Below are 19,950 nucleotides of genomic sequence, written 5' to 3'. Positions count from 1 at the left end.
GTTGCGGATTCCAATTGCAAACAATTTCGAAAGCGACGTGTCATAGCCGTGTTGTCATTTCGTCTCGGTAAATCCCTGAAAAAAAGTGAAAAATCTGGGTAATTATTGTGAGAATCTGAGTAAAAATGCTGACAAACTTTGAGACAAAGTCCGCTCGAGTAAAGGGATTATCCTTCCATCCAAAGCGACCATGGGTTTTAGCGAGGTGAGGAAAAATATCCGGAGGTCGATGGGGCTCATTAGCCGGGATGGTTTTCTTACAATTTTCCGTGTTTTCAGTTTACACAATGGAGTTATTCAGTTGTGGGACTATCGGATGCATACTCTTCTTGAGAAATTCGATGAACATGATGGTCCAGTTAGAGGGATCTGCTTCCATAGTCAGCAGCCACTTTTCGTGTCCGGAGGCGATGATTTCAAGATTAAGGTGACAATTTCATGGACATTTTTCTTCCTAATTTCAGCGGATTTCTTGAGAATATTCTTAATTTTTGGATAGGTATGGAACTACAAACAACGTCGGTGTACATTCACCCTTCTGGGTCATCTTGATTATGTGCGAACAACTGTCTTTCACGAAGAATATCCCTGGATTCTGAGTGCTTCAGATGACCAGACAATTCGCATATGGAATTGGCAATCGCGCACATGTATCAGTGTTCTCACCGGTCACAATCACTATGTGATGTGTGCCTCCTTCCATCCCACCGAAGACCAGATAGTTTCTGCATCTCTCGATCAGACGGTCCGAGTGTGGGATATCTCAGGTACTGCCAATCGAGATGGAATGAAAGGTAGGATAGTATCGATAGGAGACAAAATGTGTAGTGTTTGGTTTCCCCAAAGAGCATTGCATGATGGTTGAGATTGTTTTGGATTTGGTGGACACAAATCTCCTTCTATATGGTAATGGTCACATTTTCATTCACTTGTTGGTAAGGTGTCTTGGACTTGCCTTCGATTGCTTAAGAATTTTGTCTCCAAAAATCAAATATAACTCCCGAATTTTGCAGTAAGATCCTTTTAAAACCATTTTTTTCCGTGACTCTGTGTCAGGTTTGCGGAAGAAGAATGTGGCTCCTGGTCCCAGTGGCTTGGAGGAACATCTAAAAAATCCTGGGACAACGGATCTCTTTGGTCAGGCTGATGCTGTGGTGAAACACGTATTGGAAGGGCATGATCGTGGTGTCAACTGGGCGAGTTTTCATCCGCACTTACCTCTGATTGTTTCCGGAGCTGATGATCGGCAGATCAAGCTCTGGCGCATGAATGAGTACAAGGCCTGGGAGGTGGATACATGCCGTGGACACTACTACAATGTCTCCTGTGTCCTCTTCCATCCACGCCAGGAACTTATCATTTCCAACAGCGAGGATAAGAGTATTCGTGTTTGGGATATGACCAAGAGACAGTGTCTCCATACTTTTCGCCGGGAAAATGAGAGATTCTGGGTGTTGGCTGCTCATCCAACACTCAATCTCTTTGCTGCAGGACACGATGCTGGTGAGTAAGAAAAAAAATGTTGATTTTTAAATTACGATTAGCAAATTGAGATTTTTCGGATTAAAAAGAACGATTAATATCGTAATCAAGTTTTCCCTTAGTAAAGCTGTCTTCAGACTAGAGCTTTAGCCCATTTCCCGATTGTCTCAAAATCCTAAACAGCGAGAAATTTTATTGCTTTTTGAGAACCCTATAATGTTACTTATCTTTAATAATCCAAGGTTTTTTTTTTCAAAAACTATTGATTTTTAAGAAATTAGAACATTTAAATTAAACCATATGGCTAAGTCTTAGGTCTGAAGCCCGTATGAGTGTTCTGAAGCGTTTTATTATTTTTTTTAATGGTGTGAAGTCCTTGTTAACTAATTTTCATTTTGAATTAAAAAGAAAAGTCTTGTAAAACGCTACAAATTTTTATTATATTTCGAATTTTTTAGCTAGGTTGGAAAAACAATTTTCATTATGAATTAATAGGGTCATAGTCAAAATCCCGAAAAGCCAGCAAGCAAAAATCCCGAATTTTGAAATAAGCTTCAGGGAGGTAGGGGAAACTGGGGCACCACCAAACACGGGGTACCACCAAACACTAATTTTTATTTCTAAACTACTTGGACTATCTCGACCATTCCTTCAGTGGACAAGCATCCCTATAGTGCCTATAAATTCCTATAGGTCTTATCCTCTGAAGTCGAATATCCGATTAAAAAATCGCAGTGTTTGGTGGTACCCCGTGTTTGGTGGTGCCCCAGTTTCCCCTAAATTACTCTACACATTACCCTCTCGTATAATTTTGTTCTTTTTAGGATTTTTACCATTCAGAGGGCCAATTTTTGAAATTCTCACTCGCACCCGCGAGCTCTTTAGTGGTCGAGAGAAGTTGACTCGCACACCCCGCAGATTCTTGAGTACGTGCAACGAGTAGTTTATACTTTAAAAGAAGTCGTTACAGAAGGATTTGAATCTGCGGGGTGTGCGAGTCGGTCACTAAAGAGCTCGCGGGTGCGAGTGAGAGTTTCAAAAATTAGCCCTCAGGTTTTTGGTTATTCAGAATTTTGGGTTTTGGAATTTTGATCCATTCGGAATTTTGCGGGCACTAAATTATTTGTAGGTTATCGTAAACTTAACCTAAAAAATCAAGTTATTTTTTCTCTGCACTAGAATTTAGGGTTATGTATAACCTAACCTCAAAAAGAATGTCATAAAAGGCATTTCCAAATTGTATATATACAATTAGCTCAGTAATATTTTCAAGAAAATTTGAATAATCAAGATTTTTCATTAGGTAAATTATTGACTTAAAATAAAATAAGGATTGCACACTTCAGTAAAAAATAAATTTGATCATAAAAGAAAAGAAAATTTGTTCAAATCCAGAACTTTAAGATCAGTAAAAATTTTATGCAAGTTTTGACAAAGAAAAAAGGCGGTCTTTAATTTTTTGCAAGCATCTTAAATGTTAGTTATACAAATTAAACCGACTTTTACATATAAGTTGTTTCCTAACCACAATTATATTATTCTGACTTAATTTTAACTTTTTGCTGTTCACTTTTGTCACAAGAATACTCTTCATGCTGAAATTGACACACGAAATGTGTCCTTGATTTCTTTAGGTTAGGTTTGATATAACCTAACATTTGAATTAACCTATTGAAGCTTTTGACCAAATATGAGAATGGATTCTTTTTAATATTATATTCCTTCATTTAATGAAGTTTAAATAAAAAAAATACCTGTAACAAAGAAAACTGATCCGCAAGATTTTTTTTTTAATTTTCTGCATTAAAAGCTAACCTAAGTAATAGGGGTCACCATTTACAATTTTTCTAGCCAGGGTGTTTGTACGTATTTCATTGTGAAGTGAGTTACGGAAGAAAATTTCGCTGAAGGGGGAGAAATTTTCATTGTATATAAGAGGAATTGGGGCAGCTTTGAAATCGTGAGTTTAAACGCAACTTAAATTCAAATTATACCTAAAATTTAACGGTCATTGTTTTAATACATCCTAAAATGAATAAATATTTAAAACGAAAATGAATTCATTGACTATTCGAAGATTACATACATAATTTTAATTAACTTATTTGCATGGCCGAAATTACACTCAAAGTGGCCGAAATTAGAAACTGGCCGTAATTTGGCACATTTCCTCTATACAATTTTTTTATTAGGAGTTCATTTGGAAGATGATTGCCCCGGATATATGTTTTTAGGGGCAAAAAACTAATAACTATAATTTGAATTTTGAAGTGTTTTGTATTGGTCCATAATTAGGTTTTTCCATACCATAAAACAGAAGGGTTTATCATTAGTATTTTCAGAGATGAAATATATTGCTTTTCAGGTATGATTGTCTTCAAGCTGGAACGCGAGAGACCAGCATACACCGTTCATGGAAATATCTTGTACTACGTGAAGGAGCGCATTCTCAAGAAATTGGATTTGACAACGACAAAGGAGACTACTGTGACTCAGTTGAGAGGAAGTAGCAAAATTCCTGTCTACAGTATCTCCTACAATCCAGCTCTCAATGCTATGCTGCTGTGCTCGAGGACCACCAATATGGAGAACAGCACTTATGAGCTGTACAGCCTGCCCAAGGATAGCTCTGATAGCTCCAGCAATTCTGAGGTGGAATGCAAGAGATCGTCAGGGATAACAGCTCTCTGGGTGGCTAGGAATCGTTTTGCTGTCTTTGATCGCAACAATCAGTTGGTGGTGAAGAATTTCAAGAATGAAGTGACGAAAAAAATTCAAGCTCCTCCATGCGATGAGATTTTCTATGCTGGCACGGGAATGCTTCTGCTGAGAGATCCTGACTTTGTCACTCTGTACGATGTGCAGCAATTGGTGGTTATTGCTCAGGTGAAGATATCCAAATGTCGATATGTTGTATGGTCACCGGATATGTCCCATGTGGCTCTTTTGGGGAAGCATACGGTGAACATTTGCAATCGTCGTCTGGAGTCTCTGTGCAATATCCTGGAGAATACCAGGGTGAAGTCTGGTGCTTGGGATGACAGTGGTGTCTTCATCTACACGACTAGTAATCATATCAAGTATGCGATCACAAATGGAGATCATGGGATTATCAGGACATTGGATTTGCCCATCTATATCACAAAAGTCAAGGGTACTCAGGTGTTCTGTCTGGATCGGGAGTGTCGGGCTCGTGTGATGAATATTGATCCAACAGAGTATAAATTTAAGTTGGCTCTGATCAATCGGAAATACGAAGAAGTGTTGCATATGGTGAGAAATGCTCGTCTTGTGGGGCAGAGTATCATTGCCTATTTGCAGCAAAAGGGATATCCGGAAGTGGCGTTGCACTTTGTCAAGGATGAGAAGACAAGGTTCAATCTCTCGCTGGAATGTGGAAATATTGAAGTGGCTCTGGAGGCAGCAAAGGCGCTGGATGATAAGGCTTGCTGGGAACGACTCGGTCAGGTAGCTCTGATGCAGGGAAATCATCAAGTGGTTGAGATGTGTTATCAAAGAACAAAGAACTTTGATAAACTCTCCTTCCTCTATCTCATCACGGGGAATCTGGAGAAGCTGAAGAAGATGACAAAGATTGCAGAGATTCGCAAAGATACTTCAGCTCAGTACCAGGGGGCTCTGTTGCTGGGAGATGTGACCGAGAGGATAAATATCTTGAAGAATTGTGGTCATTCATCCTTGGCCTATTTGACTGCAGCTACGCATGGATTCACAGAGGAGGCTGATAAGTTGAAGGAGGAAATCAGTCAAGGGAAAGAAATTCCACCAATCAACCCTAATGCTGTGTTCCTGAAGCCCCCAGTGCCCATTCAGCAAGCTGAAGCCAATTGGCCTCTGTTGACAGTTTCCAGGAGTTTCTTTGATGCTGCGATGACCACAAAGGCTTCCAAGGGTGTTCATCAGGCATTGGCATTTGATGCTCCGACAGATGGTGGCGTGGCTGAAGGATGGGGAGCTGATGCTGAATTGGATTTGGATGAGGAGGATGGTGATGAGTTTAAGGATGCAGAAAAGGGGGCTGAAGAGGGTGAAGCAGAGGCGGGATCTGGATGGGATGTCGATGAGGTGGAACTGCCGGAGGAGTTGATGATTAATTTGAAGGGGACAGGAGATGGTTCGGGTGGATTTGTGGCACCGACTAAAGGATTGTCTCAAGCACAGATTTGGAGTAGTAATTCTCAGTTAGTGGCTGATCATCTTCGAGCTGGTGCTTTTGACAGTGCCTTCAGGCTGTTGAATGATCAAGTGGGAGTTGTGAATTTTGCACCGTACAAGAAATTGGCAATGAATCTGTTTGCTGGATCACGAACATCGTACAGAGCTCTTCCGGGACTTCCTTCGATGTTTGCTCATCCCAGTCGCAACTGGAAGGATTCTAATCCCAAAAATAGTCGTCCAGTATTGGCTCTGAAGCTCAATGATCTCGTGCAGAATTTGCAGAAGTGCTATCAGCTGACAACAGGTGGGAAATTTACAGAAGCCGTTGAGAAATTCCAATTGATTGCCATGTCCATTCCACTGCTTGTGGTTGAGAGTCGTCAGGATATTTCAGAGGCTCAGCAATTACTGACAATCTGCAAGGAATATATTGTGGGGCTGCAGATGGAGACGAAGCGAAAGGGATTGCCCAAGGGGACACTTGAGGAGCAACAGAGACTCTGTGAGATGGCTGCATACTTTACACACTGCAATCTCCAGCCAGTTCATCAGATTCTTACCCTTAGGACTGCCCTCAATATGTTCTTCAAGCTGAAGAATTACAAGACAGCAGCTAGCTTTGCCAGACGCCTCCTGGAGCTGGGACCCAGGATGGAAGTGGCGCAACAGGCGAGGAAGATGCTGCAGGCGTGTGAGATGAATCTCACGGATGAGCACAATTTGCAGTACGATGAACACAATCCATTCAATCTCTGTGCTGTCACCTACAAGCCAATCTACAGGGGACAACCTGAGGAGAAGTGTCCACTCTGTGGAGCCACATACAATCCAGACTTCAAGGGGGTCCAGTGTGTTGTCTGTGGAGTGGCTGAAGTTGGAAAAACCGTGATAGGTCTGAGGATTTGTCACCTGCAATTCCGATAAATTCCTAGCAGCATTTTTGAATGAGTTATTAATATTATCTTCTATGTATTACTTATTATATTGGTCAAATAAAATTTTTAAATGATTAAATTAAAAATTTTCCGGGCCCGTATCCTCCACTTTGTGAGAGAAGATTTTACGCGAGTTTCTCTCCGTGACGTTTTCTCCTATTTTTCCCACCTGCCCGCTCTCCGTATCCACGAATATCGGAGAGAATCAAGCGAGATTTTCGTGTGGAACTCCTTGTGGAAATCGTGTTTTGACATTCCGCGTGCTTTTTGGTCGCAAAAAAACTGAATACTGAAGTAATTATAAATTCGATGAATGAATAAACAATTAAATAACATTGTTACAAGCTTTTATTTATTCATCGCGACTCCTCTTAACACGTAAATGACTGTAACGGCATTTCATGCCAAATTTCTCTTTTTAATATTTCGTCAGTTAAATCAGCATTTGTCGTAACTTCCTTTTCACAACTTTTCAGGAGACCAAATTTTCAGTTCAATATTATTTTTCTTAAAAATGAGCCCCGAATGCGATACTTTTGAGTCAAAATAATAAAAGTGGCACACACAGAAAAATGAAAAATTCTTAAACAGAAACACCCAGGAATTTAATTTCAAATCCCATCGAATGAATGCCAATGTCCTAATTCTAAATCCTTGATCATTTAGTTTTAGTTGCAAATCTGTAGACATTTTTCATTTTCCAGCTAATGCTGAACTTAAGTTCCCGATCTTTTAATTTGAAAGAGCTAGGGATTCTAGCTCATTTCTTTCGCTCAGAGCTTGTAAACTTATGGCCTCTACACATTGGGAGAAATTTTTGTCAAAAATTGCTTTTTGAAGGAAATTCCCTGTAGCGTTGTAGGGGGGAAACGTCAAATTTCTGTCAAAAACGCAATTTTTGACGAAAATTGCTCCCAATGTGTAGACACCTTTAAACGCCTCGGGGATTCACGTCCAATTTATGTTCCCAGGATCTTATATATTCTTAAATTTAGAGTCAAAATTTTTCTGTGTGCACGGTGTGCACTAATAAACTGTAATTTAACTCGAGAAAATCTTTATAAAATTATTTAAAAGCTGCAATATTGAGAAATATGTTAGAAGAAATTGTAACGTAACTTCCATCGTTTTTAAAGCCGTAACTTCCAATGTATGGAGATTCTGGAAGTTACGACAATTTTCTAAAATGCATTATATCAATTTTAATTACTCTAGTGATATTAATCGCCTTTTTTGACTAAATTAGTCAATAATACTGTTATCCCTGTTCCTAAAATCTTTTATTTTATAAAATTTATTGAATAATTTTTTTGCGCCACGTAACTTGTTTTGTTTTGAATTAATGACAGATGGGTAGGGATTTTTTCTCACTTTTTTCTCGCAAATATTGAATTAAAATAAATTCATGTTACACTATTCGCATTGTCTTTCGATATTTGGAAGAGTTTATAAACGTTCTATTGAGAATATTGCAATTTTGCTGCAAATTACAAGTCACGCAAACGAGCAAAAGAAGTTACGGCAAATGCCGATTAGTGAAAATTTTGTATGGGAATTTGTCGTAACTTCCCCAAAAATGGAAGTTACGACAAATTCTGATAATTTTTTCTTAATTAAGGGCACTTATGATAATTTTTGTTTAAAATAATTTTTATTGGGCTTATAAAAGTTTCTTTTTCACAAGTGCGTTTAACAAACAAAATTATTCTGATTCCAAATATGTATATATCTCAAAATCGCAAAAATGGAGTTACGATAAATGCTGATTTAACCGACGATTTTACTACAGTAAAAAGAACCTAAAAAACCTTTACATTTGTACTAATTCAATTATAAATACATATTTATACGTATAAAGACTTTCTCATTTTCTTGTGGTTTTGTATAAATTTAAGTAATTTTTATGGCGATACCAGTGACTGTTAATTTTAACTCTAATCAAATATATTATGTTTGAGTATTGTAATTTCTTTTTCCAAAACGGTTTAACTTAAAAAAAATTAGAAGTATAAAAAAGGGACAGATAATCCTAACCGGCTTATGTAGGTGAGATTCTTAACGTGAGCTAACTCGGAATGCATGCAAGTTCGATTTAGAGCTGAAGTTGGGGGACGCCATTCAGTTATCTTGAATCAAATTCGTGAAATTATACAAATTTTGTATTTAAACCAAAATATCAAGGATTTGGATGAACTGACAGAAAAGTGTTATATGGGTGTAATGTAGACCAGAATGTTCTCTATAATTTTCCCATAGAACATGATCTCATCGATTACTCAGAAGCCAAGATAATCGAGGTTTTTTGTTTCTTAACTTGTTTTTTCATCCAGAGTGCCCCAACTAGTCATTTGTTGAACTTCAACTATATCAAAGAATTGTTGTATTTTGCGGGACTTTCCATTTAAAACCATATTTTAAGTGTCTTGGTGGAGTAGAGGCAGTCAAATTGGCATCTGAGTGATTTCAAAGCGTTATTATTGGAAAAATCAATTTTTTCACACTTAAACGGCAAAATCGGAGTGATAGCGTAGTCTGAGTGGAAAATGATGTATGGACGAAATGTAGAGACAAATGTGCTCTACAATTATGTTGAAGTAATCATCAAAATCGGTTCAGCGACAGTCGAGATAATTGAGGTTATGTGATATTGAAATTGGTTTTTCGACTGTGGCGCCCCTGGTGTTGGTCCCACGAAGTTCAAATATTCTAGAAAGTTGTAGCATTTGGTGAGATCTTTCGTTTAAGCCCTCATTCATCAAAATCGGTCACATAGAACCGGTGATATGATTTTTTGAATTTTGTGAACTTTGACCCCTCATATCTCCGGTTCTATTGAAACCACAGCGCGCATACGCACCATTTTGGAAACGTCCTAGACTGGACTACAACATACTAAAATTTCATTAACTTGCACAAAGGAATTTTTGAGAAAAGTGACTTTGAATTTCGATGAATTTTGACGCTATCACAGCGCCACCTGTGGTGACTTTTTGAACTTCCATCTGAAAGTGCTCATTGAGACGAAACCAAAAAGGTAAAATATATGTCGCTATGTTAATTAGAACCGGAGATAGAGGCCGGTCAATGTTCGAACTTTGACCCCTTATAGCTCGGGTCAGGGGTTATGGATCGACTTAAGGTTTTTTTTGTTTGATAGGTATAATCAACGGCTACAACATACTAAAATTTTAGCCCGATGCACAATGGAATTTTTGAGTTATTTAACTTTTAAGATTTAAAAATTTTCTTTTTAATAATAGCGCCCCTAGCGGTGGTTTTATGAACTTGCGATGTTAGAAGGGGAAGTGGCATTTCACGAGAGCTTTCCAAAAAGCCCTCACTTTTTAAATTCTGACAATTAGAACTGGAGTTATGGCCATTTTAAGAAATTTTTTTTGGACCCTTATAGCTCGGGTCAGGGGGGTCGGGGGACCTTAAGTTTGGTATTGATGGAAAGTTCTAAGGCCCAGCTATAACATACTAAAATTTGAGCCCGCTCGATGCCATAGGGGCGGATCTATTGAGAAAACAAAAAAAGGGGGGTCTTCAAAATGGCGGAAGGAGGGGTGGGGGGTGGGGGGTCAATGCACCAAGTTGCAATTTTCACCCGATATATAACCTTTGCCGAAAACCGCAAGTCGATATCTTTTTTAGTTTAGGAGCTATTAAGCTCCAAAGAGCGGCCGGCCGGGAACATAAATTAGCCACATATATATTCGTGATCAGGAAGTGCTGAAACACGTTTTGGCCAAGTTTGAGCGCGATCGGACGACATGAAATTTTGTTAGGATTATAGTAGGTGAGATTGTTAAGAATCTCACCTAATATTTAAAATAAAATTTCAATATGAGAATTTAAAAAACTCACCATTTTTTAGCTTAAAAATTTGCTATGTAGCAAATAGCTGAAGACTTGCAAAAAATATCCTAGATGCCTTCAACCTTCTACTTTACGATTACGTACTAACATAAAGAAGAAATAACTTTAGTTAGTCAGGAAAAATTATTTTCTTTATAGGACACCGGTGTTCCAATCGTCCTTAAAGGGTTAAAATTTAAAAAAAACGCGATATTTTAATTTATTTGCTTATTTTCTATGTAAATTTATAAAACTCTCACCGGGAATACACCACTCGAGAATTCTCCCCGATTTTTGATGAGAAAATTTCCAATTGAAAATTTCGTGGATACCAAATAGGCGACTTCCACACGGAGAGTTGGCTTTTCTCACAAAATCAAAGTCTCACATCTGAAAGATACGGCCTCTGGGTTATAAATTTCTAAAATTTCATGAAATTTAAAATCATCTCTGAAAGACAGAGAGAGAGAGAGAGAAAATTGGAGAGACTCGGATTCGGAGAGAGTGAGAGAAGAGAGTGCCGGGTTGTGACGTTTGGAAAGTTTTCTCCTCGTGCAGCCTCCAGAGTTTTTCCCGTTTTTCCTTTAAATTATGGATCCTGATTTCATCGAAGCACTACAATGTGTTGGGTAAGATTGTCCTACATCGATTGGTATAAGAAAGGACCGCAGAATAGCATTATTAACGTATAAAACTGCAGGTACACTGGCAACTGCAGTGCAGTGTTCCAGGAAAAGACCCTCAATGAGGATGCACGAAAGCTGCTGGTTTGGCTGACGAATGAGATTCGTGTTCTGGGCAATATTGATGAGCAATTGTCCGATGATGGTGATGTTGACTCCTTCCGGATGACTCTGTCGAGTTTCCTCAAAGAGATGAAGTGTCCTTTTAGCAGTCTGACAGACGGCATGGACAAGAATCGCTTCAATACTCTTGAGTCTCTTACACTACTCTTTTCTTTCCTGGTCAATGAACTCATGGCACTGAAAATGGTGAGGGCAAATAAGCCCAAAGACACCAGCAACGTGATAACTTTGGAAGAATCTCCCACGGCGGCTGCCCTGAAAGAGCTGGCAATGGGTTTAGGAATGGGAAAGCCTCCGGAGAATTTCCCATGCAAAGCCCTGTTTGACAAGATTGACTCGCGTCTGGCTGAGGTGATGCAGAAAGCTGGACCGAAGCGAGTGGGTAAACCTCTGTTTAATCCCATGAATACCCTTTCGGGAGAGCAGTGGCAGAAACTCGTGAAACTTCAGCAAGAGCTTGATCTGGAGTATGATCTGCGACGAAAGATGCTTCTCACGCGACTCGATGTAACTGTGCAGTCTTTCCAGTGGTCAGATAGGCTCAAGAGTAAAGGAGATGAGATCTATCAGAGGTACAATCTGAAGAGACAGCATCTGGATACTCTGCAGACCGGCGGCAAGGACACTGATATCTCTGCTCTGCTGGCAGCTCGGAATCATCTCGTGATAATTGAGAAGACCAGCAGTGCTGCTGTTAGGAGAAACACTCGCAGCAAAATTCAGAGGCACATCATTGGGCAGGTTCCAGATCGGGGTGGTAGGGCTTGGGAATATGCAGTTCCGCCTCCAGAGATGCCTTCGTGGCAGAAGAATCGTTCAACGGGCGGCGGAGGAGGTGGACGTGGAGGAGGAAGGGTAAGTCGAAGGAAACACTACTGAACCTGCATGTTTTCCACGAGGAAACTCCTGCATGAGATTTTTTTTAAAACTTAGTAGGCTAGATAAAATTGTAAAATTTTGTTCGAAAAAAAAAAGATTCTCGAAAAAACGAAATGTAATAAAAAGGGAAAATTAATAGGGCGGCGGCGGTGGTGGGGGCGGAGGCCGAGGAGGATTCCAGCAAAATCAGGGCTACTCGAACTATCAGCAACAGCAGCAGTACTCGAACTATCAGTCGCAGGGCAACAACCAATTCTACGATAACCGTTCCGATGGTGGCCAGCATCGTGGCGGGGGCCATCAGGGTGGTGGTAGTCGCGTTCAAGGCGGCTGGTCACAGAAAGGTTTATCTCGTTTGTTTTTCAAATTGAACTGATAATAAATTGATTGGGAATAATTCCAGGCTCAGACAACTACCGTCGTGACAACTACGGCAATAGAAATCAACAAGACTACCAGGATCAGAACTACCAGAGAGGCCATAATCAAGGGAACTACAATCAGCAGTGGGGACAGAATCAGGGGAGTAACAACCAGGGAGGCTACAATCAAGGTGGCTACAACCAGGGACGTTCTTCCAATTATCGTGGAGGTCGCCGCTAGTGAATCCCCAGAGCACGCCACACCCGGTAAATCGTAAACTCAACTATCCAATCTCAATTCTTATTAATTTATTAGCGTGTCAGGGAGAATCACACATTCTTCTTTATTTTGCATCATAAAATTTGTCTGCCTATTTGTAAAAATCAAATAGTCTTATAAATCTTCCGTGCTGTACCGATAGGCCTCCTCCTGGATGGCTTTCTTCTTGTTCTGCACATCAAACCATTTTTTCTCATATCCATTGGATCTATCCACTCCATCCCATCGATAGCCAGGTCGAATACTGAATCTGTTTTCTGGATATGGACCCCTATAAACTGGTACAGTGGGTTTTTTGCTGTCCGTCTGCTTCTCACGTTCCTTCTGCCTAATGTACTCCAACATGGGATCTCCCTCGCGTTCCTGCTGCTTCAGATAATTGTCCAGGTCAGCATCATCGGAATACCTTGCCAGAGGTTTGCTCATTTCATAGCTTTCTTCATCAATTCTCTGCCTATAATCCTCCACTTGCTTCAATCCCTTCCCCCAGCGATCATAAACCGCTTTCTTCTCTTGCTCCTTGCGCTCCTTAGCACGATCCTTCTCAGCCTCTGCCTCCAGATCCCGTATTCTTCCCGTTCTTCTATCCCGGACAACAGCCCTGGCATTTCTACCAGACATATCATCACTCATCTTGCTGAATGCTTCAGCATCTCGCTTCCTGATTTTCTCGCTCTCTGTCCGAAGAGATTTTGCATCCTGCAGACCGGCTGTTTTGCCCTCCAAAGTCTTCTTCATCTTGTTTCTGTCTGGAGAGTCATGCGAAGAGGAACGTTTGCGTCTCCTGGGCGAAAGGTCTGGACTTATAGAAGGCTTTCTACGTGGTGAAGGAGAGGGATCTCTGTTCCTCCTTCTCTTGGGCGAAAAGTCTGTTGATTGTCTCCTTCTGGATGTGGAAGGTCTTGGACTGAACCTTTTCCTCGGAGGCGATAAATCTGGAGGAGTTCTACGACCTCTGGAATGTTCCTTCCTTCGTGGAGGTGACAAATTCCTGCTATCTCGTCTATATTCAGAATCTTTCCTGCCCCGGTCTCTACGGGGAGGTGAAAGGTCATCAGAGAGTCGTCTTCGAGGAGAATTGCGATTTCTACTAGACGAGGATTGGTTCCTTTTGGGTGATCGGGATCTCCTTCTAGGGGGTGATAGATCTGGAGAATGTCTTCCACGTCGCTTAGGACTCAAATCAGGGCTGCTTCTGCGACGAGGAGGAGACAAATCTACGCTTGTATTCCTTTTCCGCCGTGGTGAGAGATCCGGACTACTCTCGTATTTCTTTTTGGACGTTTCTCTCCTCTCTGAAGACTTGCTCGTTTGGGACTTTTCAACTCGACCCGATTGCCTATCCAATTGCTGAATAGTCAGTGAAGATTCATACCCATTATCATCACTGATAACCTTCCACTTTGTGCTGTTTTTGAAATCTTGAGCTCTCAATTCCGGCGGACGCTCGTCAATGACCCCAACCACTTGTGGAGCATCTTCACCGGTAGTCAGCATTTCTAAGTCATCATTGTCCTGGAAATGTTGCATTTTCGACACATCAATGTCATCATCGATGATCTTCACCCTGGAAGAGCCGGAAAACGTTTTTCATTGACGACATTGACGAAAAGGATTTTTTGTTTACTGATTTTTTTTTACTCACGTTTGTCCAACAATCGGTCGCTTTTTTTTCTTTTTCTTCTTCTCGCCCACATCGCCGGATAAGTATTTCTTAAGGTACTCCTTCTGATTTATTTTTGTTGCCATTTAAAGGGGGTAAATTCAGGAAAAAATAAACCAACTCCAATAAGAAAGCAAAACTGACACATCAACTGATGAAGCCCCGCCAGGAAAGCAAAAGTGAGGTTATGTCATGCTGATTTTACTTGTTCCCAGAAAAAAAAATTACAGAAATAATTAAGTACATTCAGGATGATTTCTCTTTTACAGTCCCATCTGATTGACCAAAGAAAGCCTTCTCTGCCATTTTAACAAACAATCCAGTCTCCACAACCCCAGGAATCATCCCTATTTCCGTGCCAATCTTTGCCCAGTCATGATCTCCGGTGGGAAAATGCCAATCCAGAATGAAATTGCCATTGTCAGTGATACAGGGTCCTGCCTTAGCTACTGCCATCCTCAGCTGAAGTTTTCCCCCATAGAGATTCTGGATTTTATTGCGAATAGGGATATAAGCCATTGGAACAACTTCAATAGGGATGCCTTTCTTATATTGCTGTCCCAGTGTCTTGGAGTCCTTGGTGTAGTCAGCCACGACAACCATTTTCTTCGAGCATGATGCCACAATTTTTTCCTGAAGTAGACATCCACCACCGCCCTTTATAAGGGTGAGATTCTCATCACATTCATCTGCTCCATCGATAACAACATCAATTTCTGGATGCATTTCCAATTCACTCAATTTGAGACCATTGCCAATGATGAGCTGACGAGCTTGGAAACTGGTTGGGATGCAGATCACATTTATTTTCTCCTTGTGCACCTTTTCAGCTAGACGCTCCACAGCGTAGATAACGGTTGATCCACTGCCGATGCCCACAATTTGGTCATTTTTCACAAATTCATCCACTGCCCTATAGGCTGCAATTTTCTTAGCCTCCTCCAAGCTCATTTTATGCAAATTCCGATAAAATTGCCACACTATTTGATTTACTTTCAATAACATTTACTTGTTTTAGCCTCGAGGTTTTGATTATTTTTTACTATCGCGTGTGGGGACAGAATTCTCAGTAGACCGCGTTTTCTCACTGATTGGAGACTTTCCCCTATTTTTTCCCCCACCACTGTCAGATCGTCAAACCATCACTCCATGCTTTTTGGAGAGTATGTGTCATCACAAAGTCTCCAGTGTCAGTCTGTTTTGTTCCTGAGTGAAAATTCCTGGCTTAATCTATTTTTGCCAATAAATTGTTGTTTTTTGCGTATTCTGGTCATAAAAGTGGTGAAGTTGATGAGATTTGCATCGATTGTCGCTGGTGCTGGTGTTATATTCCTACGGGAAAGTGCGATTCAGGTGAAATTTGGGAAAAATGGTGGGGCTGGTGGAGCAGATGTCAACTTTCCCAATTAATTCACGAATTAAGGTGAATAGTGACTATGGGACAGTGAAATTTTTTGGTGAGGTAAGTCAGAAAAAAAATATGGAAGCACTTTGCGCGAGTGGGAACCAAAAATATATGATGCATTTTTGTGGAATATATATTCTCCATTTCCCAGATCAAAGGTTATTCCGGATTGTGGGTGGGTGTTGAGTGGGATGATTCTCGTCGCGGGAAGCACAATGGATGTGTCAATGAGATTCAGTACTTTGAAACGACATGTCCTAATGCAGGCTCTATGATTCGTCCGGGGAAGATTGTTCCATTTGATTCTCTGGCTGGAGCCATTGAGAAGCGCTATGTACTGAATATTGGCAATCCCCTGGATGAGAATCTCATGCAGCAAGTCAAGGAGAATGTGAAAGCATCAATTTTTGAATTTGTTGGAGCTGAGAAGATCATGAAGAAACAGAGCCATGTGGAGCTACTTGAGGATATTTCTGTGGCATGCTCAAATACCCAAACTGCAGGGGATTTAATGCCCTTCTGCAATTTGGTTACGGTCAATCTTTCGGCTACACTCATTTGGAATTGGAGAATTGTTGCAGACATTGCCAGTCAATTGCCACGTCTATCCTACTTGAATCTATCGTAAGAATTTAATTTATTCCTTGCTAGATTTTCTCATTTATCTATTACCTTTCAATTCTATTAGGCAAAATCGACTTGTATTGCCCTCGGATTTGGATATTTCTGACCTCGAACCATCATTCCGTCACGTGAAGGACATCAATTTGAGCGACTGTGGATTGAGTTCCTTCAAGGATATTCTCCAAACTGCTCGTCTCTTTCCCTGGATTGAATACCTCTCGCTGCAGAATAACAATATTTCAACTCTTGCCGTCCCAGATTGCAATTTTGTCTTCAAAAATCTTCTTAACCTGGATCTGCACATGAATAAGCTGTCGAACTTTGACGAAATCCTCAAACTTGGTAATATCCAGAGTTTGGAAGTGCTCCTTCTCATGCATAATGGATTGAGAAGGATCCACTTACCGGATTGTGAGCCCACTCAACACTTGGACATTTTTCCCAATCTGCTGGAGATCAACTTGAAGAATAATCCCATTGAGAATGAAGTTGAGACATTCAATGAACTGGACAAATTGCAGCATCTGTCTGTGGTCAATCAGACACCGGATCCAAAAAGTGGCTTTGAGAATATGTTTTCTCATGCCGTGGCATTAATTAGCAATCTCAAGAGCCTCAACAAGATTAATGTGAATCCAATAAGCAGACGGGAAGCTGAGTATGATATCTGGAAGAAATATGGCTGGGAATATTTGCTGACAAGTGGCAGCCCTACTGACAGAAATAAGTTTATGCGGAAAATTCGTGCCTACGGAAAAATTGTTGAGAGTATGAGAAAAAAACCCTGCAGTCTTTAATTTTCAGGTTTTGAGTTGTTTTATTTTTAATTTTGCAGAATACGGCTGCCCCGATGAAGCTCTTGTACGTCCAGCGACTAAACAATCATCAGTGATCACTGTGAACTTACTGGATCCCGAAGCAAATCGACTGGTGACCAAGAAACTTCCCAAAAAGATGATGATTCAAGCACTTCAGGGACTTGTTATTAAGCTGTTTAAATCTGAACCAGGAAAATTTCCAATACTCAGTTATGTGGATGCCGAAAGGCAAGATGTATGTGTCGTTTTGGATAATATGTCCAAAAACCTGGATTACTATTCCATCCAGGATGGTGATACAATAATAATTCAGTGGTAAAATCACAATTTGTTTTTGTTTTTACTTTTTTTTTTGATCGAGGAAGTTTTCGCGGAACATGCGTCTAATTCGTATATCGAAAATTAGCGACTATTGCGCCATCTCGCGGAAAATTAAGCGTCAGAAGAAGTGTGTGTGGTGTTTCGCTTTGCAAAATTATCTCTTTTTGTTGTGAAAAACCGCAAAAAACCGAGAAAATTCTCATTGTTATCTGTCCAAATCAGAGCCCGGCGCGAGACGCCTTTCGGCGGCGGCGGCTAAATTTCGTTTTACAGTCAGCGGCGGCTGGCGCGCCGGCGCGCCAGCCAAAGCTCTTGGCGGCGACGGCGCCAGGCGCGCCGGTTGTTTTTTCTTCGAATTGCATGCAGAAATTTAAACAAAATCTGCTGTTCTCAAATATTCTGTATTTTTCTCAAGAAAAACCGTTCGTGAAAGCTCTATAAATTATCGCTTTGGGTTTTTTTTTAAATTGTTTGACAATTATTTGACAAAGGAAATAATTCTATGAGCTGAAGTGAAGCCTTTACGTAGTTTCAGAGAAATAACAATACTCCAACCGTCTTTGAATTCGTCCAGTTATTCATTTTACCGATCGAACTCCACAGACAGAGCGTGACGCTTTGATACTTCTTTTATAATAATTAAGGGATTGTATGGGTCAGAATGGCAAAAACAACACATTTTGATTACATTTTTGTCAAAAGTATAATTTTTTTTTTGAAAAGTATGAATTAAACTCTTAAGCCTCTTAAGCATATAAAAATGCAACTGTTGTACTATATCCCTTGAAATTTTCTTTTAAAAATTTTAAAGATTTAGCCGTTCGGAGTTGGGACCTTGTTTTCGGAGACCTTTTTGAAAAAAGATTTTTTCGGAAGACAAAATTACCGTGACAAGGAAAGTACTCGGGCCATCGGAAGAAATTTCTTTATGAAACTTTGCATATTACTTAATTTTAGAACGACAAATACGATAGTGCAATTTATTGTGTAACCTGTTAGAGGGTGACCTAAAAAATATGTTTTTTAGGGATATCTCGAAAACTACTCTCACGATTGTTGTCATTGTCAGATACGTTTTTTATGTTTTTCCATTAAATTTATGAAATTTTCATGAAATTTATTAAATTTTCGTGAAACATATAAAAATTTACTGTATTAAATTGAATGGTAATGACTGGTTGATATATATCTTGCGAAATGCATTGCACAGATTATGTTTTGTAAATGAAATGAAACTGTACTTTTTAAGTGAACAAGTATGATTATTATGATAATAACATTTATTTTCAATTCAATTCCAAACCATATAAATATTGTATGGAGTACGATATAATATGCATAAAAATTTTTCACTTTTTAGAAGGTCCGTTGCTATTTTTAGTTATGAAATTTATCTATTTTTAAGGTTTCATCTGTATTTGTTAAATAAAATGGTGCTGAAAACACGCACAGCTCAAGCATCAAACGGGCAAAATTGTGCTGAGAACATGCTTACATCAAGCATGAGCGGGCAGATACTTCGCGTAAAAACACGCACAGCTTAAGCACAAAACGAATAATGATGCGCTTAAAAATCACGCATAGTTTAAGCATAAAACGTTTATTGTTCCGCTTAAAAACCCAAACAGCTTAACCCTTTAACAACGAGATACTTTCTACGGACTGAAAATCAACAATAAAAATTAAACTGGGAAATATAATCAATGATTAGTCTTACATCTAACCTTGGAAAGTCCAACTGAGTCTGATTCGGTGTATTTTGTGCTTCTATGGACGATAGGGACAAAAATAGCCCAAAAATTTAAGTAATTTTTCTGACAATACCAATGAATTATATTTTTCGCTTTAATGAAAAATATTACATATGAGTATTGTAGTTTTTAGTAGCGAAAGGGTTTTGCTTCAAAAAAATTGGAAGTATAAAAAATAAATAAAATCAATTATGAATTTGAGAATTTAAAAATTCGCCATTTTTGAGCTTAAATATTTACTACATATCAAATAGCTAGAGACTTTCAAAAAATATTGTGGATTCCTTAAATCTTCTACTTTACAATTATGTACAGACATAAGAAAAAAATAACTTTAGGTAGTCAGGAAAAATTATTTTCTTTATGGGACACCGGTGTTCCAATCGTCCCCAAAGGGTTAAGCATAAAACGGTTAGCGCTTAAAAACACAAACAGCTTAATCACAAAACGGTTGATATTCCGCTTAAAAACACGCACAAATGAAGTACAAAACGGGTGACATTCTGCTTAACACGCACAGCTTGAGCATAAAACGGTTATTGTGCCTAAAAATATGCATAGCTCAGACATAAAACGGTTAATATTGC

The 19,950-nt window shown here is 39.6% G+C and overlaps 5 protein-coding genes across 6 annotated transcripts; 3 read left to right on the top strand and 2 right to left on the bottom strand.

Moving 5' to 3' along the window:
• Positions 1 to 16: 16 nt before the first annotated feature.
• Positions 17 to 6,682, top strand: LOC129809420 (coatomer subunit alpha). 2 transcript variants are annotated; one of them, XM_055859236.1, is made up of 5 exons: positions 17 to 205; positions 280 to 427; positions 500 to 767; positions 1,057 to 1,503; positions 3,848 to 6,682. In XM_055859236.1, the coding sequence occupies exons 1-5, from the start codon at positions 126 to 128 to the stop codon at positions 6,583 to 6,585; spliced, it is 3,681 nt and encodes a 1,226-aa protein (XP_055715211.1). In that variant the 5' UTR covers positions 17 to 125; the 3' UTR covers positions 6,586 to 6,682. The 2 variants fall into 2 exon arrangements, with proteins under 2 accessions (XP_055715211.1, XP_055715210.1); XM_055859235.1 differs by having other exon boundaries at positions 29 to 205; positions 500 to 794.
• A 4,122-nt stretch (positions 6,683 to 10,804) lies between these two features.
• On the top strand, positions 10,805 to 12,885 carry LOC129809437 (protein FAM98A). The gene is made up of 4 exons (XM_055859261.1): positions 10,805 to 11,083; positions 11,155 to 12,115; positions 12,279 to 12,483; positions 12,543 to 12,885. The coding sequence occupies exons 1-4, from the start codon at positions 11,046 to 11,048 to the stop codon at positions 12,740 to 12,742; spliced, it is 1,404 nt and encodes a 467-aa protein (XP_055715236.1). The 5' UTR covers positions 10,805 to 11,045; the 3' UTR covers positions 12,743 to 12,885.
• LOC129809436 (BUD13 homolog) lies at positions 12,787 to 14,530 on the bottom strand. The gene is made up of 2 exons (XM_055859260.1): positions 14,427 to 14,530; positions 12,787 to 14,348 (listed from the first exon to the last, which is right to left on the bottom strand). The coding sequence occupies exons 1-2, from the start codon at positions 14,528 to 14,530 to the stop codon at positions 12,896 to 12,898; spliced, it is 1,557 nt and encodes a 518-aa protein (XP_055715235.1). The 3' UTR covers positions 12,787 to 12,895.
• A 99-nt stretch (positions 14,531 to 14,629) lies between these two features.
• Positions 14,630 to 15,559, bottom strand: LOC129809449 (ribose-5-phosphate isomerase). The gene has a single exon (XM_055859274.1). The coding sequence runs from the start codon at positions 15,447 to 15,449 to the stop codon at positions 14,691 to 14,693; it is 759 nt and encodes a 252-aa protein (XP_055715249.1). The 5' UTR covers positions 15,450 to 15,559; the 3' UTR covers positions 14,630 to 14,690.
• A 31-nt stretch (positions 15,560 to 15,590) lies between these two features.
• Positions 15,591 to 17,618, top strand: LOC129809433 (tubulin-specific chaperone E). Its single transcript, XM_055859256.1, has 4 exons — positions 15,591 to 15,906; positions 16,001 to 16,473; positions 16,538 to 17,241; positions 17,309 to 17,618. Exons 1-4 carry the CDS (start codon positions 15,814 to 15,816, stop codon positions 17,608 to 17,610), a joined length of 1,572 nt encoding a protein of 523 aa, XP_055715231.1. The 5' UTR covers positions 15,591 to 15,813; the 3' UTR covers positions 17,611 to 17,618.
• Positions 17,619 to 19,950: the final 2,332 nt, after the last annotated feature.

The sequence above is a fragment of the Phlebotomus papatasi genome, chromosome 1 (assembly GCF_024763615.1).
Source record: "Phlebotomus papatasi isolate M1 chromosome 1, Ppap_2.1, whole genome shotgun sequence".
NCBI lineage: Eukaryota > Metazoa > Arthropoda > Insecta > Diptera > Psychodidae > Phlebotomus > Phlebotomus papatasi.
This window is presented reverse-complemented; position numbering and strand designations above follow the sequence as displayed.